Source organism: Chlorocebus sabaeus, chromosome X (assembly GCF_047675955.1).
Source record: "Chlorocebus sabaeus isolate Y175 chromosome X, mChlSab1.0.hap1, whole genome shotgun sequence".
Taxonomy (NCBI): domain Eukaryota; kingdom Metazoa; phylum Chordata; class Mammalia; order Primates; family Cercopithecidae; genus Chlorocebus; species Chlorocebus sabaeus.
Genome location: NC_132933.1, coordinates 133,783,891 through 133,811,026, shown reverse-complemented (window position 1 = coordinate 133,811,026; position 27,136 = coordinate 133,783,891). Strand labels below are relative to the sequence as shown.

At 42.4% G+C, this 27,136-nt stretch overlaps 1 protein-coding gene across 11 annotated transcripts in view; it reads right to left on the bottom strand.

Moving 5' to 3' along the window:
- The window catches only part of ADGRG2 (adhesion G protein-coupled receptor G2), a 132,514-nt gene that overhangs the window by 73,524 nt on the left and 31,854 nt on the right, over positions 1 to 27,136 (bottom strand). For 10 of the 11 annotated variants that reach the window (XM_007991207.3, XM_007991210.3, XM_007991193.3 and 7 more), the window contains exons 2-3: positions 16,921 to 16,965; positions 3,023 to 3,141 (exon numbers count right to left, since the gene is read on the bottom strand). In XM_007991207.3, the coding sequence (XP_007989398.3) occupies positions 3,023 to 3,140 (118 nt within the window). In that variant the 5' untranslated portion in view covers position 3,141; positions 16,921 to 16,965. Of the gene's footprint in view, positions 1 to 3,022; positions 3,142 to 16,224; positions 16,323 to 16,920; positions 16,966 to 27,136 lie in introns of all 11 variants that reach the window. The other variant, XM_073013853.1, reaches the window with a different exon arrangement.

Genomic DNA, 27,136 nt, shown 5'->3' with positions numbered 1-27,136 from the left:
CTGGAAAATGGCAATACAACTAGGATCTCCCCTTCCTAGACTGGATTGAGAAGATTAAGGGAGTGGACGTGTACTAAGCATGTAGGAACCTGGTATGTTGTAAGCCTTCAGAATACATTTAGTCCTTATCATTTCTTTTCTTTTCTTTCTTTATTTTTTTTGAGACAGAGTCTCACTCCGTCACCCAGGCTGGAGTGCAATGGCATGATCTCGGCTCACTGAAACCTCCACTCCCGGGTTCAAGCAATTCTCCTGCCTCAGCCTCCCAAATAGCTGGGATTACAGGTGCACACCACCACGCCCAGCTAATGTTTTGCATTTTTAGTAGAGAGAGGGCTTTGCCATGTTGTCGAGGCTGGTCTTGAACTCCTGACCTCAGGTGATCCACCTGCTTTCGCCTCCCAAAGTGCTGGGATTACAGGCATGAGCCACCGCACCCGGCCATCATTTATTTTCTTAAAGAATGGCGGCTTCTTGACAACATGCCCCCGTACCTACTTTTTGAAGGATTGCCAATTGTGTTATAGCTTGTTGGGAAGTTTTCCATTTAGTCTGTGTATTTGTATGTGTGTTTTATTTGTTTGTATGTTTTGTTGTTTGCTGCTAGTAGATTTTTATCTTATGCAATAAAGATTCCTTGGTCCTGCCACCCACTTCTGAATAATAAAGGTATTTCTTTGTGTGTCCTTGATGTCTTAAGTATCAAACATTTCCCAGTCTCATTCCTAATGAGGATTCTTTTTTTTTTTTTCTTTTTTTGAGACAGGGTTGCAGTCTGCCACCCAAGCTGGACTGCAGTGGTACGGTCACTGTTTACTGCAACCTCCGCCTCCTGCAACCTCTGCCTCCTGGGCTCAAGTGATTCTCCCATCTCAGCCTCCTAAGTAGCTGGGAATACAGCCACCCACCACCACGCCTGGCTAATTTTTTATGTTATTTCATTTTTGTAGAGACGGGGTCTCACTATGTTGCTCAGGCTTGTCTTGGATTCCTGGGTTCAAGTGATCCTCCCTCCTCAGCCTCCCAAAGTGCTGGGATTACAGGTGTGAACCTCCTAATGAGGGTTCTTTACACTTGCCTTTGGCAGTTGTGCCCACAGAAATTGCAGGCCCAGCATTGCTGGTCTTTCAACTACCTTTCTCGGATACCTTTTCTTCTTGTTCCATGAACTTCTAAAGATCCCTCTTTCTGAAAATACCAGGCTGCTTCATTTGTCTGATTCTCTACCGCCTTTAAATTTCCATATGGTTGTACCTTCAAGTAGATACATTTAAGAACAAGTAAACACCAGAAATAAACCCTCATCGATATGGTTAATTTGAGGCAGGAAAATAGGGTCTGGAGGCAGGGAACATAAAGCCAATTCACACTTCAGCTATGACAGGAAATATCCTCACCATAGGGTGTACGCTGAGTAAATGACTTTGTAACTTTACTTCGTCCTCTTCATTTACGTAGGGCATACACCAAGTAACCAATGGAAACTCCCACAAATTCTGTAATAGGGCCTTTGAGCCCCTGTGCTCAGGCCACTCCCACACTGTGGAGTGTACTTTCATTTTCAATAAATCTCTTCATTCCTTCCTTGCTTCGTTTGTGCGTTTTGTCCAATTATTTGTTCAAGATGCCAAGAACCTAGACACCCTCCACCAGTAACGAAGTGATTTTTGACAAAGGTGCCAAGACCATTCAATGGCAAAAGGGCACTCTTTTCAAGAAATGCGGCTGGAAAACGGTATCCACATGCACGAGAGTGAAGTTGGACCCTTACCTTACACCATATACAAAAATGAACTCTAAATCGATCAAAGGACCTAAACATAAGAACTAAAACTATAAAATTCTTGGAAGAAAACATAGGGGAAAGTCTTCATGATATTGGATTTGGCAATGATTTCTTTGATATAACACCAAAGCATAGACAACAAAAGTAAAAATAAATAGACCACATTAAAATTAAAAGAATTTATGCATGAAATGATACTATTAAGAGAGTAGAAGAAACACTCCACAGAATGGGAGAAAATACTTGCAAATTATATGTCCGATAAGGGATTAATATCCAGAATACACAAAGAACTCCAAAACTCAACACCAACAAAAACAACCCAATTCAAAACTGAGCAAAGGATTTGACACTTCTCCAAAGAAGATATACAAGTGACCAATAAGCACATGAAAAGATGCTCAATATCACTAATCGTTAAGGAAATGTAAATCAAAACCACAATAAGATACCACTTCACACCCATTGCCAAAACAACAGGAAAATACAAGCATCGTCAAGAATGGGAGACACTGGAATTCTTGTGCCTTGCTTGTAGGAATGTAAAATGATACAGCCACTGTGGAAAACAGTTTAGCAGTTTCTCAAGATGTTAAACACAGGGTTATATGATCCAGCAAGTCCCTTCTAGGTATATGCCCCAAAGAAATGAAAGCAGGGACTCAAATAGTGATTTGTACACCCATGTTCATAGCAGCATTATTCACAACAGCCGAAAGGGGGAAACGACCCAAATGCCCATCAATGGATGAATGAATAGACAAAATGGGGTCAATGCATACAGTGAAACATTAGCTGTTAAAAAGAATGAAATTCTGATACAAGCTGCAATGTGGGTGAACTTTGAAAACATCCTAAGTGAAATAAGCCAGGCACAAAAGGACAAATATTGTATGATTCCACTTATCTAAGGTACTTGCAATAGGCAAATACATAGAAAGAAAAGGAACAGAGGTTACCAGGAAGGGGTACGGGGGAAGGAAATGGGGAGTTATTGTTTAATGGATATAGAGTTCCTATTTGGGATGATGAAAACGTTTTAGAAATGGATAGCGGTGACAGTTACACAAAACTGTGAATGTACTTAATGCCAAAGAACTGTATACTTAAAAATGGTTAAAATGATAAATATTGTATTATTTTACCATAGTAAAAAAATCCTAAATAACAAAAAAATTACACACATACAAGCAGATAAACAGAAAAAAAAAAAATGAAGAAAAACAGACACATTACCTTCCAGGGATGTTACCAGAACGACATGAAGACAAATGATGACAAGGAATATCTTGAATGTCAGTAAAACTTCTTCAGTTCTGCCAACACGGCCACACTGCCTGGCAGAGAAAACCATCCTGGAATAAAGTAAGGCGAAAACAGATCATCACAGCTGCCATAATCACAACATAGCAATACCTCAAAGGTCATTCCTCAACCAAGGCAACCTGTGATCCTGTGCACTTCAAATTGCTATGGTTCCAGAGAATCAGAAACGCCAGTTGGGCAGTGGTGACAATAAGCAAAACCCATGTTTATGATGGGAGGGTTGCCCAGTAGGATGTTATACTTAGAAGCAAGGTAGCCCATGTGGATTTATGGAAAACATCAACACATGCAAAATAACAAGAGAAGAAATTAAAAATGCAAAATGTTACAATACATCATTATTACCACTACACAGAATCTTTTCAATAATCTATCATTCTCTCTGTTATTTTTCCTTTAAAAAAACTTTTTTAAAGAGATAGAGTCTCACTATGTTGCCCAGGCTGGAGCGCAATGGCTGTTCACAGGTGTGATCATAGTATACTGAGGCTTCAAGCAATCCTCCTGCCTCAGGCAGCGCCACTGTGCCCAGCTCCTATTCATGCTTTTTTTTTTTTTTTTTTTTTTGAGGCGGAGTTTTCCTCTTGTATGTTTTATACTGCAAAAGGATAAGTGATATGGACAGGAGGCAGGGAAATATTGGGTAGAAGAAGGTGGTCTTGGACAAGGGCCACACTCTCAAGCCTGGACCCGTAGCCCAAAGTGATAACATGCGTTCCTGTTTCCCTGCCCAAATGTTGCCTTTTCCAAAACCACCCTGGCCTGCCCTGCCCCCCAATCCGGTATCCATAAAAACCCAGGCCCCACTGGCAGAGTGGCAGAGAAGGAGAGAAGAGAAGTAGCCGGACGTTGGAGAGGAGCAGCTTGACTTCAGAGAGATGGCTTGACAGTGGGACTTCGGAGAAGAGTTCAGCCACAGATGGCCAAACTCCAGGGGAAGTTTCCCACTCCATTCCCTTTCCAGCTACCCATCCTACTGAGAGCCACTTTCGTCAGCAATAAAATCCTCAGCATTCGCCACCCTCCAATTTGTTCTTACAACTTCATTCCTCCTGGATGCCAGACGAATACCTGGGTGCGGGTGCAAGAGACTGTCACAATGACACTGAGCTGTTTAACACTTACACTGTCCACAGATGGCAATGCTAAAAGAATGTGCTGTAACACATGCCCTCTGGGGCTCTGGAGGTCGTGGGCAACCTGTCGATGCTGCCGTGGGCCCGCACAGAGTCCTGCTCCTGCTGGTTGCCCAGAAGCACTGAACCTGGCCTCTGTGCCCACTCACCTGCGTGCTTCCCTCCCGCGAGGGGGTGAGAGCTGTGGGCTGAGTAAGTGAGCCACTCCTTCATGAGTCCCACGAAGGGGTCAAGGGAACTACCCAGTTTCATCAGTACATTGCATTTCCTTTTTGTTGCACATTATTTTATCATCATTGCTTGCATTTTAGTAGTTTATATCAGAATTGAATTTAAAAGCCTCATTTGCCATTCATTCATTTATTCATTCAACAAATATTTATTGAGGGCCAATATGTACCAGTTGAGATGTGAGGGCTGAATAGGAGTGAATTAGATGAAATGCACGTGCTGGAGGTGGGGCAGGGGCTAGGGGAGAGTTCAGCACACAGAGAGAATCGCAAATGCTAAGACTGTCTGATCCTCTCATGTCTGGGAGTTGGCCAACATTACCCCATGACGGGCAGTCAGCACTAGGAGCAGAGGCTGGCGTGGGGTGCTGAGAAAGGAACCACTCATGGGCACAGGCACAAGCAAGGGGGTGGCGAGAGCCAACTGGGCAGGCTTCCTCTATACAGCCAGAGGGAAGTGGCTGGACAAACCAGGCTGTGTGTCCTCAGCTAGCAGAGCTCTCAGCCAAGGGCACTCATGAATCCAGCCACCACTTGCAGCCTCTGCAAGTCCTAGAGTGAGTGTGAATACACAGTGGTGAAGACTAAAGAGCATGAGTTCAAAGGTCCCAGCTCGGCCACATAATATCTGAGTGACTGTGGACAAGTTATTTCCAATGGTCATGTTTCCCCATCTAGCAAATTGAGATAACAGCACCCACCTGAGAGTGCTGTTGCAGTGAGTAAACAAGAAATCTTTGCACAGTGGCTGGCACTGTGAAGGTACTGTAAATGTTAGCTATACTCGTCATTCATTCATTCATTCATTCAACAGGTATCTATTTTGCACCTAGTATGTGCAGGATCAGGCAGTGCTGGGATTAAGGGGTAGAGGGCATGGAAAGAAGGGGGATATATAAGCCAGAATTTCTGTCCCATAAAGCTGGCAATCTTTAAGAATTCTATAATTGAATACTCATAACCAGCACTAGGAGAGTGATTCTTTCCTTGACCTGACATGATGATGTTTTAGACCAGCAGGTGAATCTTTCTCCTTCAAAAGACAGCTTGCATATCTTAAATTAATAAATTGTATTATGTATTAATGCTATAATATGTTGATCAATTATAAAAGGCCTCTAATTTCTCCCTCCTCTTTTAACCTCTCTCTGGGCATAATGGCATGTTATTGATCTTCCCAAAGGAGTCACTCAAATGAGGATGTTAACACAGTTGTGCAAAGATGTATTGATGTCTCTCTGGAGGAAAGACCTAAGTGTCTGCTACAGCTATACAAAACAATCTCAGTGCAGCTCAGAAATATAATGTTTGCCAAGGAAACCAGAGAGAAAAGAGTACTTATTGTACATAATTCCATGCATGAGAAATCGAAGCAGAAAAAACTAATCGATGCGGTGAGAAGACAGGAGAAGGCTTATCCTTGGAAGGCAGGGAGTTATAACAATATTGGATGTGGGCACAAGGGAGGCTTCTGAGGTACCGGGAATATTATGTGTGCCAGTTACATGGGCGTGTTCAGTTCACAAAATTCACCGAGTTGTACACTTATATGTATGCCATAATTTTCAATAAAAAGTTTAAAAATTAACCTATTTTTTAAGTTTTTGAACTCTGTCCCCCCTCCAAAAGCACTGCTTTTTAAAAAAAAAAAACGGAGGCATTATTGAGTGAACTACAGCGCCACAGAAAATGCTCTCCTCTGCAAATGCCTTAGGCTTGACTCTACCTGAAACTGGTGGAGTTGACTTAGATTTAATTCACAAGTATTTAAGTGTAGCCTGGGGAGACAGTATCAGAGTGGTTTATTTCTGGAAAGGAACTCAGAAATCACCTATCCTCGAACCCTCATTCTACAGATGAAAGAGGCCCATCATGGCAAGCTTCTCCAACCCGCGGCCCACGGGTCACATGTGGCCCAGGATGCTTTTGAATGTGGCCCAACACAAATTCTTAAACTTTCTTAAAACATTATATTTCTTTTGCAATTTTTTTTTTTTAGCTCATCAGCTATCAATAGCGATAGTGTATTTTATGTGTAGCCCACAACAATTCTTCTTCCAATGTAGCCCAGAGAAGCCAAAAGATTGGACACCCCTGCAAGTCTAGGGGATGGGTCAAGGTCATTCAGCTATTTGGTAGAACCCTTACTCTTTCTACCAGAACACAACGCCAGCCTCCTGAGACTTTGTCTCCTTGTAAGTAAAATGTTTTGAGTCCATCAGGTGAAAGACATCAAGTTCAAAATGTTATTATACAATCTTAAAATGTCTACAGACTCATTCTTGACCTTTGCTAACTCTTAGGGCAGGACCTAAGTGGTGTACAAGACATGATCAAAGGTAAATTTGTGTATTCAGTGACTCAGTGTACATACACAGTGAGTGACTACTATGTGCTGTAACTGAGACCTCCGATCAAAATAAACTATGCCTTTTCACTAAAGACAGGATCTACTCAACTTCCAAATGCAGGTAGGAAAGGCCAGAATGAAAGATGATCCCAGAAATCATCTTGAAAAAAAATATAGATCAAGAACTTAATGCAGACTGGCACCACTCAAAAGACTGCTTTCAGTTGTCAGATCTGGAATACGTTTTCTCAAGGCTGAACATATGTTTTTGGAGAAGTTTTATGATATTTGAAATAATGTAGCTTCTACTGCCTTCTGCATAAACCGAGAATGTCCTATTAGGTCATAAAGTCTCTAGGATAACTAATCAAAGGGAAATCTGTGAAGTTGGAAACCTTTAGTCATTGCACATCAAAGCCATTTTTCTCTGTTTCAGCTGGAACATTGATATAGTTTGGATACGTGCCCCTATCCAAATCTCATGTTGAATGTTGGAGGTGTGAGCTGGTGGGAGGTGTTGGATCATGGAGAATCCTTCATGAATAGCTTGGGCCATCCCCTTGGTGATAAGTGAGCCCCAGAAGCAAATGCCACTATGCTTCTTGTACAGCATGCAGAACCAGGAGCCAATTAAACCCCTTTTCTTATAAATGACCCAGTCTCGGGGATTTCTTTATAGCAATGTAAGAACAGCCTAACACAAACATCTATTCATCTTCTGGTGCAATTGGGGTTAGCTCAATGCTATCCAGGTCATCAACAAAGAGGATTTGAATAACCACTGGTTCTTAGCAAATTTTTAAGGTGCTAAGGATGGCTAGGAAGATAGCAACAATTACAAAGAAAACTATTTGGTAGCATTTAAACAGTGAAACATAGACCTTGACACTAGATTAAAGATGATCCCCAATTCATCTTTATCCAGGGCCCCCTTTTAAGTTGTGAACTCTGATGTAAATGGCAACCTCTCTCTAGAGTTGTATAGTGCATGAACTACATGACTATATGCCATGGTGCTTCCACTCTAAAAACTCATTCTGGAGCTCTTCAATTTCATTAAATAGTATCAGTATCATATTTTTAAATATATATCATCAGTGCAACCTGTTATGACAATAAATGATAAATCTGTCTTTAGATGTAGAATAATTAAAGAATAATATCAGAAAGGGAGAAATAGCTTGATACCACCATAGGGTAGGTCTGGGTGAGAGTTATTCTCTGTTATCTCTGGTTAACTGGCATACTTTGATTATACCATAGCTACTATGATAGAGGCAATGATTACTATTTTTGACCTGAGTTACAAGAGGTATGATAATTTTCCCTAAGTCTTCTAGAAAACTCTATGCTTTTGGGACATTTATACGGAGTCATATATGTTGGCTTACAAGACCACCACAAGGGAAAATGTAAAAAAAAAAGGACTGCAGGGGTTCTCAGTGTGGATAAAGCAAGAACAAAAAGTGAAAAAGCAATTGATTTGGATTGTTCAATTTTCAAAGAAGTCAGAGAAAGAATCAGGAAACTGGTAAGAAAAGCATAATTAAATTTCTATTTGAACACTGCTCAATGACTTCGATACAGGAAATATCTCAGGGGAAAAAAAATGTCTTCAGCGTTCCGGAAATAGGTTAGGTTAGTTAGATCAAACCTTGGGCTGAAGACAATTAAAAATCATGAATAAAATGCTAAAAGCATTTTCTTTTATTATTATTAGTATTTATTTTTTGAGACAGGGTCTCATTCTGTCACCCAGGCTGGAGTGCAGTGGCATGATCATGGCTCACTGCAGCCTCGACCCTGTGGGCTCAATTGATCCTCCTGCCTCAGCCTCCTGAGTAGCTGAGACTACAGGCATGTACCACCACACCTGGCTAATTTTTTAATTTTTTGTAGAGATGAAGCTTTACCATGTTGCCTAGGTTGGTATTGAGCTCCTGGTCTCAAACTCCTGGGCCTCAGCCTCCCAAAGTGCTGGGATTACAGGAGTGAGCCACCATACCCGGCACATTTTCTTTCTTCTTCTTCTTTTTTTTTGTTTGTTTGAGGCAGAGTCTCACTCTGTCTCCCAGGCTGGAGAGCAATGGCATGATCTTGGCTCACTGCAACCTCCACCTCCTGGGTTCAAGCAATTCTCCTGTCTCAGCCTCATGAGTAGCTAGGATTACAGGCGCCTGCCACCACACCTGGCTAATTTTTTCTATTTTTAGTAGAGATGGGGTTTCACCATGTTGGCCAGGCTAGACTTGAACTCCTGACCTCAGTTGATCCACCCAGCTCAGCCTCCCAAAGTGCTGGGATTACAGGCGTGAGCCACTGCCCAGCCGTGCATTTTCTTAAACATATCAAAGAGCTGGCAAGATAGAAAGGAATTGCCAGGCCAAAGGTGAAACTCAAGCAGGAACCCGGTAAGCAATGTAAGCAATGAAGCCCACTTATACCTATGGGTATGGGCCTAATGAGGCAAACCCGAGTATCAAATATGACATATGAAAGAAAAGTTCAGAGACATGGAGAAAAGAAATATAATGTCTAACATACATTTAAACAAAATTCAAAGAGGAGAGAATCAGTGTTTGGAATGATAATGACTAAGTGCCTCCTTAGTCATGGGTGAAAAACACCAATCCTCAGATTTAAGAAGCCCAAAGAATCTCAATCACAATAAATAAAAAGAGATCTACACCTAGATACATCATAGTGAAAATGAGAGAAAACAAAAACAGGAACATCTGAAAAATTGTCAGAAAAAGAAGACAGATAACCTTCAAAGGAGCAGCTGTCAGGCTGGGGGTGTGGTGGCTCACGCCTGTAATCCCAGCACTTTGGGAGGCCGAGGTGGGTGGATCACTTGAGGCCAGGAGTTCAAGGTCAGCCTGCCAAGGAGGTGGAATCCCGTCTCTACTAAAATTACATAAATTAGCCAGGTGTGGTGGCACCCACCTGTAATCCCAGCTACACGGGAGGCTGAGGCAGGAGAATCGCTTGAACCCGGGAGGCAGAGGTTGCAGTGAGCTGAGATCACACCACTGCACTCCAGCCTGGGCGTCAGAGCAAGACTGCACCTCAAAAAAAAAAAAAAAAAAAAAAAAAAAAAAAAGAGAAAGGCTGTTAAGAAGCCGCTGTTAGACTGACAGCCATCTTCTCAGAAGCAACAATGGAAGCCGGAACCAGTGGAAGTCTGTCTGCAGCGTGCCGGAAAGAAACTGCCGACTTAGAATTCTGCTCTCAGGGAAAATATCTTTGAAGAATGAGGGCAAGATGAAGATACTCCCAGACAAACAGAAACTGTGATGTTGTTCCCTGCCTGCAAATCATTACTGAAATCAATCCTAAAACATGTATTCAGGCAAAAGACATAAGATCTGAGATGCAAGGAGGAATGAGGAACAAAGGAAGTGGTGGGTTTGTGGCCAGGCCCATGGCTAACATTTCTAAGATACAGTTCAAGAGTTTAAAAGAAGGCTTTGCCCTTATTCTTCCCCTAAGGCTTCATTCCAAGCTGTAAGAGGCTTTGTGCACACGCACGTGATCACCACAGCCTGCATACCCCTAACCCCCTCTCCTTCATGCATGTACCCCTTGGTCATCCCTTGGGTCTGGGAGTACGTACACCTGCAGCATGGCTTGCAATGGGGAAGGGGAGTGCCCAGGTCCTAGAAATTGGCACAGAATGTTTGGATTGGGAATTTCAGGGTCCTGGATTCCCAGAGTATGATCTAGAAGCAAGGGTGAGGGAAGGGGGAGGCAGGCTCCAGGTAGGCATGACTTCTTGACGCCACAGACTTCTTGCCATTTGGAGAGGGGTGGAGCTAGAGAAAGGCCAGAGTGGGGACTCTAAATCACAAGTCACAGGCCAGAGGCCCCAGTTGCCCAGAACTAGGGTTAGTACTCTCTATTGGCAAATCCAAATGAACTTTTACTATATAAAACAGTGCCAGTCATGGTGGCTCACGCCTGTAATCCCAGCACTTTGGGAGGCTGAGATGGGCAGATCACTTGACCTCAGGAGTTCAAGACCAGCCTGGCCAACATGGTGAAACCCCATCTCTACTAAAAATACCAAAATTAGCCAGATGTGGTGGCGGGCACCTGTGACCCTAGCTTCTTGGGAGGCTGAGGCAGGAGAATTGTTTGAACCTGGGAGGCGGAGGTTGCAGTGAGCCAAGATCGTGCCACTGCACTCCAGCCTGGGTGATAGAGGGACACTCTGTCTTGAAACAAAACAAAACTACTATATAGAACAATAACATCTTGTAGGGATTAGTGAAACATGATAAAAACATACAGCAACTATCTCATATATAGAAACATAGGAAATAATACATGTATTGTCTGTAATATAACTAAGGAGATGACAAAATGAAATTCAAAAATCAAAGTCTTCCAAGGTCCTTGAATTATACTAAAGGAAGCTAAAGGTATTGATTATCTTTACATATTGAGAAGTTGAGTAGACATGTTGTAATTTCTACAACAGGTTGTAATTTCTTTAGTAACTAAAGAACAGAAAAGGGACATATAACTTCCTAACTAGTGGAGGAGGAAAACAGTTTTTAACATATTCAGTCAGTCTGGAAAAAAGGCAAGAAAGAGGAGAAACAGCAACAAAGAATGGTTAGGAAAAATAGAAAATGATAAAGATTTAAAAACAAATGCAGGCTGGTGCAGTGGCTCACGTTTGTAATCCCAGCACTTTGGGAGGCCAAGGCAGGTGGATCACCTGAGGTCAGGAGTTTGAGACCAGCCTGACCAACATGATGAAACCACATCTCTACTAAAAAAAAAAATACAAAAAATTAGCCAGGCATGGTGTCAGGTGCCTGTAATCCCAGATACTCGGGAGGCTGAGGCAGGAGAATCGCTTGAACCCAGGAGGCAGAGGTTGCAGTGAGCCGAGACTGCACCACTGCACTCCAGCCCTGGGCAACAAGAGTGAAACTCTGTCTCAAAAAAAAAAAAAAAAAAAGAAAAGAAAAAAAATGCAGATAAAATGATTCATGTAATATAAATGGACTCAATGATTCTAGTAAAAGACAAAGATTATCAGACTGAAAAAAAAACAAACTCCAATTATATGCTATTCACAAGGACACAAATAGAACCTAATGATTCAGAAAGTTTGAAAGTAAAGAGATGGAAAAGATATGCTATGCCCAAGCTAATCAAAAGAAAACTAATGTGTTTATACTAATATCAGACAAATTATACTTTAAAGCAAAATGCTTTACCTAGAAATAAAACCGTTCATTCATAAAAGATTCAATTCTGAATTGAAGACTGAAGAAATGTACATGTGAATGCAACTACTGTAGCCTCAAAATACACCAAACAGCATTGATGGAATATAAGGAGAAATAGAACAAATTCACAATCATAATGAGAGATCTCTATCAGCAATTGGTAAAAATTAAATAAGAAAGTCATTAAGGATATAGAATATTTGAATGACACATTTAACCAACAACACGAGGACCATATTTAGAAGCCCCCATTCAACAACTGCAGCGTACATAATCTTTTCAAGTGCACATGGAATGTCTGTGAAACCATCCAGACCATCAGAAAAGTCTCAAAAGCTTTGTAAAGAATTGAAAAACAGGAAAGCAGCATGTTCTTTGACCACAACACAATTAAGTTGTAATAACAAAAAGTTAGATGTATTATTTAACAAATAACCTATGGGTCAAGTAAGTCACAATGTTTATTAGAAAATATTCGCCAGGCGTGGTGGCTCACACCTGTAATCCCAGCACTTTGGGAGGCTGAGGTAGAAGGATCACCTGAGCCCAGGAGTTCGAGCCCAGCCTGGGCAACAAAGTGGGACCCCCCCATCTCTACAAATAAATCAAAAAATTAGCCGGGCATGGTGGTATGCGCCTGTGGTCCCAGCTGCATGGGAGTCTAAGGCAAGAGGATAGCCTGAGACAAGGAGGTAGAGGCTGTAGTGAACCATGATCACGCCAATGCACTGCAGCCTGGGCAACAGAGCAAGACCTTGTCTCAAAAAGAAAAAAGAAGAATAAAGAAAATATTTGACTTGATCAATAATAAAAACGCTATATATAAAACATATAGGATACACCTAAAGATAGAGTGAAAATTATATTTTAAACATACAAATTAGAAAAAGAGAAAGGCTTAAAATTAATGAATTAAGATTCTTAAGACGTGTGAAAAAGTACAGCAAAACAAACCCAAAGAAGAAGAAGGAAGGTAATGAAAAAAAAAGAAGCATATAATAAAGACAGAAAAAAGACACAAAGATTAACAAAGCCAATGTTGCTCTTTGAAAAGACAATTCTGGCAAAATCAAGAGACAGAGGGAGGGGAGGGAGAAAGGGGAGAAAAAGAGAGAGGCAGGGAGTGAGGAAGCAGCTAATAGGAGGTATGGAAAAAGCAACACACCTGTAAATGCTATAAACATAATAAATATAAAAGGCTCTTAGGGACAACTTTCTTCAATAATTTTGAAACTCTAGATAGAAAGGGACAAATTTCTAGAAACAAATACCAATTACCAAGAAGGAATCAAGTAGAAATGATAAACATGAATAGTAGGTATAACCATTAAAAATCTCAAAACGTCCCACAAAGAAAACTCCAGGCCCAGACGGCTTCACTGATGATTCTATCAAATATTTAAGGAATAAGAGTTCCAATCGCACAGAAACTAAAGAAAAAGAGCACATCTGAATTCACTTTTACAAGGCTATCATAACCCCAATGCCAAAACCAGACAAGGAAAGTCCTTAGATTTTTACCCATTATATAAATCAAATGAGACTGTTTTCAGATTTCTCCAAGATGCTCACAGAAATGTCTAGCAGCAATTTCAAATCTTGTAAATTGAGGTAGTTTGAATAAATATTGGACAAAAGGAACTGTTCTGAACTTCAGCAACAAAATTTTTTGAAGATAAGGTCACCAAGAACTAAAACCAGTATTACTGTAGTAAGAGAAACAACATCCCATATGCCAAAAACAACCATGTCCTAAAGATGACAGAAACTAGGTTAACTGGTAAGTGCTGAATAGGAACTCTAAAACAGCAGCCTTGTATGTTGTTTGTCAGAGCACAAAGTCAAGTCAATGCTGAGCCATACGGCCTCATTGCAGTGTGAAACGTTCACATCTCTGGAATCAAATGGAAGGAAATGATTTATTTGGTCTTTACAGTGCAAAAATGATTTTCTTAATAAGCAGTAAGTGCTTTCTGGTGCAGAAAAAGGAAGCTTTATGCAATAAAACAAGTGAATCAATATCAGACGTGCAAGATTAGAACTAAAGTGTGCACTTAATGTAAACATACACTCACCAAACCTGGCGAGGGGGTGTTCTGTTTTTTTGTTTTTGGGTTTGGTTTTTTTTTTTTTTTTTTTTTTTGAGACGGAGTTTCGCTCTTGTCACCCAGGCTGGAATACAATGGCGTGATCTCGGCTCACCGCGACCTCCACCTCCTGGGTTCAAGTGATTCTTCTGCCTCAGCCTCCTGAATAGCTGGGATTACAGGTGCCTGCCACCACGCCTGGCTAATTTTTGTAATTTTAGAAGAGACAGGGTTTTACCCTGTTGGTCAGGCTGGTCTCGAACTCCTGACCTCAGGTGATCCACCCACCTCGGCCTCCCAAAGTGCTGGGATTATAGACGTGAACCACCGCGCCCGGCCAAGGGGTGTTCTGTTTTTTGGTTCCCTTGCTCATCTCCAAATTTCTCCACTCTCTCATACCTCCAATCTACCATACTCTTGATTAGCCATGTGTGAATTATCCAAGGCAAGGTGAAAGCCTACTTCATCTCTCTCCCCTTACTCTTCAGGGTCTTCCCCCAATGCTTGCAGTATGTTTAACACACACAAATGAGCAGAATAGCATAGGATTCGGCAACACGCATGGTAGAGCCTTCACATCTAAGCTCCACCACTTACAGTGTAAACTTGGGCTGTTCCTTAACCTCTCTGGAGTTTAAAATTCTTCATCTGAAGACATGGAAGTAATGCTAAGACCTAGTTCACAGGGTTCTGTGGGGATTAAATGAGGTAATATAATGAAAGTCTTAGTTTAGTCAAGAAGTGTTAGCTATGATTACAAGCATAATTAGAAGACAAGCTTTTGTTTTGTTGTTGTTGTTGTTGTTTGGTTGCTGTTTGCTTGCTTTTTTTGTGACAGGGTTTCGCTCTGTCACCCAGGCTGGAGTGCAGTGGTGCAATCTCGGCTCACTGCAACCTCCACCTGCCAGGCTCAAGAGATCTTCCTGCCTCAGGCTCCCAAGTAGCTGGGACTACAGGCACACCCCACCATCCCCAGCTAAAGAAGATAAGTTTATAATACACTCCAGTCCTAAATGTAAACAGATTTTGGAATTATTTCCAAAATAATTGACATTCATTCAGCTAGTTGATGAATATTTATTGAAGTTCTGTTACAAGCAAGATTCCATGCCAGGGACTCGAGATACTGCAAAAACCAAGGCAGATACCTTTCCCGCCCCCGAGAGCTTAATAGCCACTACTCAGATTCATTGGTCATTGGCATGGCCAAATAAATAGTGATTTTTTTTTAAACAACAAACAAAAGATACTTTCTGTTCAATGGTCCATCAGACTCGACTTGGCCTAAAAACAAAAACAAGGAAGCAGAACACAATAGCCTCTCCTATATAGGCTTGGCCTCCACCTCACCCCCACACCCACAGCAGGCACTCGACAAATATTTTTTCATTGATTTGGTCCAGAATCTATTACTGCAAAATAATTCTATCAATATGTAGAGGAGAGAAATAAGAGACTCTTCTTAAAAGCCTCCTGGGGCATTGATCTGCACTGCAGGGCTGGGGCAGGGATAGGGCAAAAGCGCATGGTTAGTGGTCATCTAGGAAACCATGCTGGAGAGGAAGCGAAGGACTCAGGAAACCAACCCCGTCTTACCCACCAGGGCCCACCCCCCACCAGGATTCTGTGCCCTTCCTTAGTTTTGTCATCACACCATGCCAATTCCTGTTTCAGGTCCCAGCTGGGCCATTTACTGGCTGTGTGACCCCGCTCAGGTGTTGTAACCTTATTTATAGCAATAACTTACTAGTATCTATTATAATAACGATGTGTTATTTATCATGTAAGTTATAATAGGATCATTCTAGTTTATATTCATTATGATATTTACATTGTTTACAAAATTTTGATAATTTATGTCAATGAATTCCCAGAAATAACCACTATTTATGAGTCTCAAAAGAAATAGGCTGGGTACAGTGGCTCAGGCCTGTAATCCCAGCACTTTGGGAGGCTGAAGCAGGAGGATGGATTGAGGCCAGGAGTTTGAGGCCTGTCTGGCAGCATAGGGAGATCCTGTCTCTACAAAAAATAAAAAATTAGCCACGCATGGGTGCACGAACCTGTGGTCCCAGCTACTCAGGAGGCTGAGGTGGGAGGATCACTTGAGCCTGGGAGGTCAAGACTGCAGTGAGCTGTGACTGCACCACTGCACTCCAACCTGGGTGACAGAGGGAGAGATAAAAGAAAGAAATAGGAAGTGTGAAAGTAGTGGCTTCAGAATTTCTATCTAGAAGAGGGTCATGGGCAGAAATCTGGTTGGAAGGATCCTTTGACAGTTGCATTTGCACAGCACTTAGGTCAGAGAGAGAACAAACACTTCCTTGGTCCATTTCAAAACATGACAAAAGCTGTTAGAGCCAAGGGACACACGTCCAGGGAGCAGGAAAGGGAAAAACAGTGAAACAGAATTCCAAATAATTCCACGTAAATTATCATTATCTTTCCCCAGCTTTGATCGCACCATGTAACTTCAAAATCAGTACCCGTTTCTGAACGCCCATTCAAAAGCAATTGGGTTACCAAGAAGAAATAGGTCAACAATAGAATCCCCAAGGAAAAGAAAGTGTCTGAAGGAAAGAGAGCTCCAAGTGGGAGTGAGGAGCTAAAAACAAAACAAAACAAACAAAAAAGAATAAAGTTGATATAGGGATGGGAATTTGCAATGAAGGAGGGAAAATAGGAAAGAAAAAAAAAAAAACCAAGCCAACATGTTCCGCATTTCTACAACATTATCTCATAGAAATAACATCACTCACCTGACTGCGAGTTCAGAAAAAAAGGTGGAGAACCTCTGTGCACACCTGAAAATGAAAAATAATAATAAAAAAGCAAAATTAGGCCAATGGAAAGTAGACTTTCTTGACTGCATAATACTTCAATACTGCAGTGAGCTCATCAGCCGAGGCCCCCTGGGTTCCCTACTGCATGTCACAGCTTGAACTTGGCAGTGGAGTTACAGAAAAAATGGATGTAAACCCTGCTTTTGAGGAACTTATATAAAAACTGGAAGTGCAAGCCCAAAGCCAGTTTGGGGACTGATCTTGTTAATGTTTTTTGTTTTGTTTTGCTTTGTTTTGTTTTGAGACGGAGTCTCGCTCTGTTACCCAGGCTGGAGTGCAGTGGCATGATCTCGGCTCACTGCAACCTCCGCCTCCCAGGTTAGCGATTCTCCTGCCTCAGCCTCCTGAGTAGCTGGCATTACAGGCACACGCTACCACACCTGGCTAATTTTTTTTTTTTTTTTTTTTTTCATTTTTAGTAGAGACAAGGTTTCACCATGTTGGCCAGGCTGGTCTTGAACTTCTGACCTCAGGTGATTCGCCCACCTCAGCCTCCCAAAGTGCTGGGATTACAGGTGTGAGCCACCACGCCCAGCCTTGTTAATGTTTTTGTGGCATGAATGACTGTTCAGTTGAAGTCTTCATTAACAGTATCACAGGGCACTGGACAACGAAGTGATTGGACCAGACCTGGGGTGGGGTGGTCCCTTCTAGAGACCCTGCTTGGCTAGATATTTCTTTGTGTGTTTGTGTCTTCACTTGCCTAGAACCTAAACCCTCTGATATCAAGGATTGGGGCATTTAGGTCTCTTGTGCCAGAGGCAGAATTCTTTCTCCACTAAAGGGCTAACTCTTGGTTAATTACTAAGTTTGGCTCAGAGTTGAAAGGGGAACATGGGGATATTTGCAATGACATGAGGGAAAACGCAGACGCATGCGGGAGAAAGAATGGGGTATCTACCCAAGACAGAGAGCACTGCTGACAACCTGACTTGTATCTTTTAGAATATTCCAACATGCCTTACTTCTGAACCAAAACATTGGTCCAGCTATTAGCTTGAAGATAACAGTTGCTTCATGTAATGGTGTCTTCTCATGTGAAATAGGACATAATGACTTTCAAATGAAGATCTGTGATAAGAAACAATCTCTAAGGTCATTTTGGAACCAGTTGACCTACTCCTGGCATCTCTCAACAGACTGTTATAATAGCAGTTCAGTGCCCAGCAATCCCATTACTGGGTATATACCCAAAGGAATATAAATCATTCTGTTATAAAGATACATGCACACATATATTTATTGCAGCACTATTCACAATAGCAAAGACATGGAATCAACCTAAATGCCCATCAGTGATAGACTGGATAAAGAAAATGTGGTGCATATACACCATGGAATACTATGCAGCCATAAAAAGGAATGAGATCATGTCCTTTGCAGGGACATGGATGGAGCTGGAAGCCATCATCCTCAGCAAACTAATGCAGGAACAGAAAACCAAACACCACATATTCTCACTTATAAGTGGAAGCTGAGCAATGTGAACACACAGACACATGGAGGGGAACAACACACACCAGGGCCTGTCGGGGAGGGGGTGGGTAGAGAATCAGGAAGAATAGCTAATGCATGCTGGGTTTAATACCTAGGTGATGGGTTGATAGGTACAGCAAATCACCATGGCACACATTCACCTGTGTAACAAACCTGCACATCCTGCACACGTACCCCAGAACTTAAAAGACAAAAATGAAGGCCAACCATGTTGTCCTGTCCTATGATGAACAATTGCAAACACATGTCCCAATGCTGAATGTGGACTAAATGTAGGATTAACAACTGAAAAACATTTCAATAATCAAAGAAAGAAAGAAACTGATTGTGACTTGAGTATCGAAAGAAGTTCATTTAACATTTGTAAAAATGAGAATTTTCTACATAGGGATTTCTGATAATGTTTTGATGAAATTTCCCAACCCAAGCACACTACCTCTTCCAAAACCTTATTGACGACCATAATAAAGCACACTTAATGGTTCTTGGGAATCCAGTTTATTAATGAACAACAGGAGGCTCTGTCTGCTCCCTTGGAATACTTACAGATAGAAAAGTAGGGCAAGCAACATGACATTTGTTTTTCCCAGTGGATGAAAAAATTGAAAAGCCTAGTAATATCCAAAGCTAGAGAGCATGTGAGGAAATAAACACCTGCATACACCATTGGTAGAAACATAAACTTTGAGAGAGTAATTTAGCTATGTTTTAAAATTTTAAATGTGCATGCTTTTTGATACAGAAATTCAAATTCCAGAGACTGTCCCCACAGAAATACTGACACATAGATACAAAAATACATATACAAATACTGTCATTGCAGCTGTGTGTGTGGTGGGGGGAGCCTAAGTTTCCATTAGTAGATGAAGAGTTAAACAAAGGTACATCTGTGTTTTGGAATACTATGCAACATTTAAAAGTGAAGTTTATTTAGATGTATTAACATATAGAGACTGTCAATGCATATAAGGCAAGAGAAAAAATAGTTTTCTGAATAATACATATGAGGACTTGTTAAGACACAATCAAAGTTATATGTGTATGCTTATGTTTTTTTATTGGAAATGGGGTCTTGCCCTGTCGCCCAGGCTGAAGTGCAGTGGCTCGATCACAGCTCACTGCAGCCTCCCACTCTTGGGTTCAAGTGATCCTCCCACCTCAGTCTCCCGGGTAGCTAAGACTACAGTCATGTGCAACCATGCTCGGCTAATTTGCTAGTTATTTTGTAGAGATGGGGTCTCACCATGTTGCCCAGGCTGGTCTCAAACTCCTGGACTCAAGCAATCCTCCCGCCTTGACCTCCCTAAAGTGCTGAGATTATAGACGTGAGCCACTGCACGTGGCCTATCCTTATTAATACAGTGACCAGGGTGGATGCATACAAAATAGCCTGGAAGGAAACCCACCAATAACCCAGGAGTGTGAGGAGGGAAAGGATGAAGGCAAATTGCTACTCCATAGAACACAAGCATGTCTTCACATAGTACTTACACAATTAAGTAGATTTCTTCTAGTGAAGAAAAGCAGAACAGAAAGAGGGCCGAACAGAGCTCCTCCATCAAGTTCAGGGGGTAGGGAATGGGAGGGAAAGCCATCACTTGCTCAGCTCAATGTCATCTCCCCCCGCCTGCTCAACCTCAGTTAGAAAGGCCCAACTGGGAACACAACGACTTCTGGTTTCAGGGCCAAGAAACCAGCTTCCCAGCCAGGGAGCGGGAACTCACTTCAGCAAGTTGTGGAAAAGAATGGCAAGAGCAACAATGCAAAAATGCCTGACAAATACAGAGGCCTCAAATTCATAAAAGAATGGCCCATCCTTCAGTCCACAGACCCCTGCTTGCTCCTGTGGCCACCACACACCCACCAGCCTTTATCTCCTAGAGAAGCATAAAAGGAATGAGGATCTGATGAGCACTAGCACTTCAGTGACAAAACATAGTGACTGCCAATGTTTGGGGTTCTTACATCACTGAAGGGAAAGGGCAAGTCACAAAAGGAACCATATTAACTTATGTAAGACATGGCACGGAACGGAGAAATTTCACAGAGAAGAACAGCAAACTCACCACTTGCTAGGATTCATGAAACCTCCCACAGTTGCAGATTGCCCCAAACCATGACATCAGGGAGGCTGGGAAGCCACCCAACTTCCTCTATGTATCAAACTGGCTAAAACCCAGGGTAATACCAGCGTGACCCAAAAAATAAATTTAAAAAAAGGCAGGCAGACTTTACAAGTGGTTTGGGTGGGAAGGAAACGACCTCCGGGTGTACTTAAGAGCCCTGCTCCAGTTTAGGGCCGCTCTCAGGGAGGTTGTGTCCAAGAGTCAAAACTCCCATCCTGGGCGCCTGGACATGGCACCCACATATCCTAGGGATAATCTGCAACCCACTGGGGAAAGAGCACAGGTAACAGCAGCCCTAGGCAGTTGTCCCACTGCCCTCCAAGGAAAGACCAACCAAAAAAAACCAAAACCAACCAAAACAGAACTGTGACATGCAGCATCCTGGAGGGTTCAGCACTTCATTAGGAACCTAATGATTCATTGGTGACCCAGACCGACAGGCACAGACTGGTTCAAAGTTCCTGGCGATGACACTGACACCGACACCATGGAATAAATGACCAGAGGACAAAGAGGCCTTGATACATTGGGATGGGGCCAGAAAGAAGGAAAGAGGACTTTCTTCACTCTAGTAGGAAAAACAAATTGCACAAATAGAGATGATGGGGAAGGCAAAGTTATATACAGGAGAAGGTTGGGGATATGCACATTCTTGGTTTTAGAGTGGTAGGTATTGCCATCGAGGAACAAACAAGAGTGGTTCTAAAACCTTGTGGTGGCCCTGGTACTGATCAGACCCTGCCTAATAGGACCCTGACCTGCACAAACTGGTTTGTTCAGTTCTGGATGCCACCACTCAAGAGGAGTTAAATTGTGAGATGGCTCTGGAAAACTAAAGATCATTCATTCAACAAACATTTAACTGGGTGCCTACTGTGTGCCAAAAAACAAGACCACTCTGTACGGTTGTGCAGGTTGTGCCCTGCACAAAGGCTCATAGCCAAGGGGACCGGTGAGCCTGAATCCAGAATGCCAGGCTTTGGCATCAGCTGCGGGCAGTTATGGAGCACCGAGGAAGGACACCTAACCCAGTGTGCGGAAATGGATCCAGGAAAATCTCATCTAGGAAGTAATCATCAGGCTGCAGCCTAAAGGGCACAACTCCCTTTATATGAAGACATGGGCGAGAGTATTCCAAAGAGAGGAAATGGCTGAAACCAAGGCACAGCCAAAGAGTTTAAAGTGGAAGGACAGTGTCCTGTGTCCATCCTTGTTAAATTGTAGAAGTGACTAACAGAGCTTTCGGAATTGCTTTGTGAAACATCTCAAAAGATTACCCCTGGTCATCAGTCTGGAGGGGCTGCATGCTGAGGTGGAAAGAAGCAGCCAGGAGAAGTCATCGATGGGCCTCTTGCAGCCATTGCTACCACGCTTTATTTTCCTGCAGCATGAGAAGCTTTCTTTTCTCTCTTCCCTTCACTCCAGTCTTCTCTCCCTCTTTTCTCTTCTACTCTCCTTCACCCTACAGTGTCCCCCTTTTCCTTCCCTTCCCTTACCTAGCTTGAGGCTTGCCACGTATATTCCGGTGGCTAGAATGTTGCTGGTCACCTCTGCCCAGAGCTGGAGAAGAGAGTATCAAAGACCACATGGTGAGAGCCTCACCTTCAAATGACTCTCAGACCTCCAGTCCCAATGGTCTGGGTGAGGCAACCACCAACTCTCTACCCAAGATGACAGAACTAAGGCATTCCAAAATGGGACATAACCTTCTTTAGGGTATAAACAATTCTCACTTTCATAAATGCATAGGCAAGAATTTACCAATCTTTTACAAAAACTTTAGTTTACTATTTCACAAAAAGAATACTTACATACTTGATTTTTTAAATGCAAGTCTGACATTAAGCTATATTCATACAAAGTTCACCAGAGTGAGCTTTCTTCCATTAATATGAAAACATTTCACAGGAAAATTGAATTTAGATAATCACAACTTAAATCAATCTCAATTGAGATGACTGATATTTTCTAATTAACTCTGAACTTCTCTTTCTACTGGGTAGCAAAAAACACTGACCATTTCCCTCTATTTAAACTATGTTTTGATATTTTCTTTTCTTTTTTGTTTTTTGTTTGTTTGTTTTTTCCTTGAGATTGGGTCTCCTCTGTTGCTCAAGCTTAAGTGCAGTGGCGCAATTACTGCAGTCTCAATATCCCAGGCTCAAGTAATGCCATCGCCTCAGCCTTCTGAGTAGCTGGGACCACAGACACATGCCACTACACCCAGCTACTTGATGGGTTTCACTATGTTGCCCAGGCTGGTCTCCAACTCCTGGGCTCAAGCAATCCTTCTGCCTCTGCCTCCCAAAGTCCTGGGATTACAGGTGTGAGCCACCACACCTGGCCTGATATTATATTTTCAATGATAAGAGAAAATACGACCAAAAGCCACACAGATAAGGAAAGAACAATTGTTCATGTAGGATGGGTCTCACCAAGTAGTAAGAAAACAACACACATAAATGTTTCCTTTGTTTAGTAAGCCTTTGTTGTATATTGGACACTTGGGCTATAAATTAAGGCTGGTGCATTAAATTTTTTCTATTTCCATATATATCTGCCACATGAGATGTACTAAATCTTAACTCTAGGAAATAAAAGATGAGGAAACCCTTGCCCATAAAGTTGTTATTATTCTCACTGGAAATGATTAAGAAGTTACCTTATTATCTAGCCTTATTTGACAGAAAAACTGTGGAAGATAGGAATTTAGTGATTTATTAATAACATTTTAAAAATTCAATTTGAGGGCCTCAAACTTCACCTCAAAATTGCTGTATCTCTGCCAACTTTGCCAGTAAGAGAAGTTTCTAGCCCCTCCCTTTTGTGGCTGATTGCAAAGCTGCTCATAAACTCTTCCTAGGGTGGAGGGTGGGAGGAGGGAGAGGATCAGGAAAAACAACTAGTGGGTACTAGGTTTAATACCTGGGTGATGAAATAATATGCACAACAAATCCCCATGACACAAATTTACCCATATAACAAACCTGCACATGTATACTTGAACTTAAAATAAAAGTTAAATAAAAATAAAATAAAAACCAAACTCTTCCTATTCTAGTTTGCCTATCCATTTTGCCTATCCAAAATCACATTGCAAAATCCATGCAATGTGATTTTGCAGCTTCTCCTATCAAAAGGTGGAATCTGTTGCTCCACCCCTTGAATGTAGCAAATGTGATACAACCAGAAGCGTGAAAAGTGCTTGAGCATGGAATTTGCTCTCTCTTGCTGCTCTTTAAGGCTCAAGCCACCATGTAAGAGTGGAAACCAGCCTGAGCTAGCTGGCCAGATGATGAAAGACACATGCCTGGTCAGGCATTGCTCCAAACAAGAGCTGGCCAACCCCCAGGCAAAGGGTCATCTGGTAGACTGGCAGCTGACAGCAGATGCATGAGTGAGCCCAACTGAGACCAGCAGAGAACCATCTTGCTGAGCCTTGCCAAGATTGTGGACTCAAAAATTGTGAACTAATTAAAATGGTTGTTGCTTTAAGCGGCTAAGTTTTGGGCTGTTTTGTTACGTGGAAAAAACTAACTTAGACACCTTCTTTCTTATTTCCCTTCCTCCTCATTCTTTCCCTTCCTCTTTATCTACCCTTTCTTCCTTTCATTATTTCTCCCCAGTCATCTTCCTTTCTTCTTTTCCTTCCGTAAGTATTACAAATACCCATTTAAGGAAAGGGCCCATTATGTATAAGATGCTGGCCTGGGCTGATTCAAATTCTAATTCTAATTCTAATTCAAAGCCAGGCTCATTTTACACTCCCTCTATACGCTTCCTCTGGAGCCCACATAAGCAGATTCTGCAGACCTTGCATGGTCCATGGGCCCTACTCATAAAGACATGAACCAAGATGTTTCCGCAGACACTGGGCAGAGTTTGCAGCCAGTTTCTGGGTATTCGCTCATGATAATCTCCCTGAAAGAAATATTTGTCACTGTGACCTGTTGAGTGCGTTCTAGCCCTCCCTTCTACCTGTTGCTCCTAGCCATCAGAGAGGAGAAGAAAATGGGCCTTCGAGCCAGACACCCAAGGGTTAAGGGCATGGTTTAAGACCCCCCTTCCTCACGTGCCCAGGCTAAGAAAGAAGGCAATATATTTATAACTACAGGAAACAATGTACTGTGAGTGGTAAAATGCTTAGATTTCCATTTGTTTACTATACAAATAAGAGAAAATCAATACGTTCATCTTGCTAATGACATCAAGCCACTCAGTACAACTCAGAAGCCGGAAGGTCATTTCTTGAAATGCTTGTCTTTCTTCTTCCACATTTCTAATTTATTCTTTATTCTCACTCTAACTTATTTTTTTCTCCTGAATGATTTTTTTTTTTTTTTTGGACTTTTTAAAAGTTGACTTTTCCTTAGTGTCCCAGAACTTATCTATTTGTTTGTGGTTATAATGTTAACGTTTAGAAAGGTCAAATTAGATGTTGAGGTTGGGTAAGTGTTCATTTTCTAATGAGGAAACAAAGATGTGATACAAAAATTCACACCAAGAAGTGTGATATTGTGATTACGGCAAGTGCCACAAAGCAACACATCAGGAGCTCTGGGTGAAGACAGTGCGATCTGACCTAAGGGATTGGGGAAGGCTTCCCTGTGGAAGTGATGCTGAAACTGGAAGAGTAAGTGAGAGGAACTTGCCCACCAAAGAGGCAGGGAAAGACCGTATCAAGTAGAGGAAGTAGTATGTACAAAGGCACTGTGGCAAGAGGTAATGTCATTCACGTAAGGAACTGAAGAAAGGTAGGAGTGGACAGGACATGCCGAGGCAAGGAGAGGACAGTGAAAGATGAGGCTGGAGAGACAGAAAAGGCCCAGCTCCCAAGGGGGCTTGGTGGCCAAGGTAAGGATTTGTACCTTTGTTTTGAGAGCCATGGAAAGTCACTGAAGGATTTTAAACAGTGGGCAGTGTGTTCAGATTCAGATTTTGACAAGATTGTTCTAGCAATTTTTGCATGGAAAATGAATAGGAGGGGGTCTCAGTGGAAGTGGGGGTCCAGTTTGGAATTTCAGCTCTCCATTCTCAAACATTGTTCTGAATGTCTGAGCAATTCAGTAAAACAAAAATCCAAAGTAAGAATTAGAATCAAGAAATGGAGATGACAGATTTGTTTACGTCACATACACACACACACACACACACACACACACACACACACGAAAATCTATTAAAATATAATGGGAATTAGAGTTCAGAAAAGAAGAGTCAGAATAATTATACAAATAAGTTTTTCCTCTACACCAGGGGCCTGCAGACCTTTTCTGCAAGGGTAAGACAGTAAACATTTCCAGCTTTGTATGCTGTAGGATTTCTGTTGCAATTACTCAACTCTGCCATTGCAGCACAAAAACAGCCACAGGCAATCTGTAAATGAATGAGTATGGCTGTGTGCTAATAAAGCTTTATTTACAAACACAGGCAGCTTGTGGGATTTGGCCTTTGGGCACTAGTTTGCCCTGCTCTCTACCAAGGAGGAAGTAATTATAGTATTCGAGGTGAGAAACAAGGCTAGATGAAGATGGTGGTGGTGGTGATGAACGATGGACATACTGAGCAGCATTCAGGAGGAAGAATTGACATGGCTTGGGTCTGGGTTGGATATAAAGAGTGAAAAAGTCACAGGCACTGCCTAGAGTTCAGCTAAGACAAGTGAGGATCAAAGGCAGTGAAGCAGCTGCGTGTGAACTGGAATCCAGGTCACCTGACAACTTGTCCACCCCTGGGGTCTGGTATGCCTTCTCACCACAGCCACTGGCCCTCTGCCAGCCCAATCCACAGCCTTCGATCCCAGCTCCTGCAGCATCCCAGCATCCCACTGCTGCTAGGTTACAAGCGTATGGGATGCTTTCTCGAAATGCTTTTGGCCTTCATAGTCACATGTAATTTCTACAGGGTTAACAACACCTTCCAGCTTTTTCCCTCACATCAGTTCCCCTGCAACAACTTGAAAATAAGTCAGGTATCAATGACAACAAATTAGCAGAGTAGATGGTCAATGCCTAATTTGATGGGGGCAGAGAATAAAACTGGGGGAGGGGGTGAAATTAACCAGACAGAGCAGCTTTAGAACGATGAGCTTGGAGCCAGGTGTCTGGAGAGGATGAGAAGGGTCAAAGGCAGGACGGGGAGAGGAAACCCAAAGGGGCAGGTACAAGGACAGTAACTTCCCAAGCTGCAGGGGATGGCCATAGCCTGGCCCATCAAGAGAGGGAAAGCAGTCCTGCAGCTCCGAGTGGGGTGTGCACAGTCCCTTTTTACCTGCTCTTACTCTCCAGCCTCACCCTCCTCACCCAGCATCTTAAAATTCGGTCCTGGCTGGGCGCGGTGGCTCAAGCCTGTAATCCCAGCACTTTGGGAGGCCGAGACGGGCGGATCACGAGGTCAGGAGATCGAGACCATTCTGGCTAACACGGTGAAACCCCGTTGCTATTAAAAAATACAAAAAACTAGCCAGGCAAGGTGGCAGGTGCCTGTAGTCCCAGCTACTCAGGAGGCTG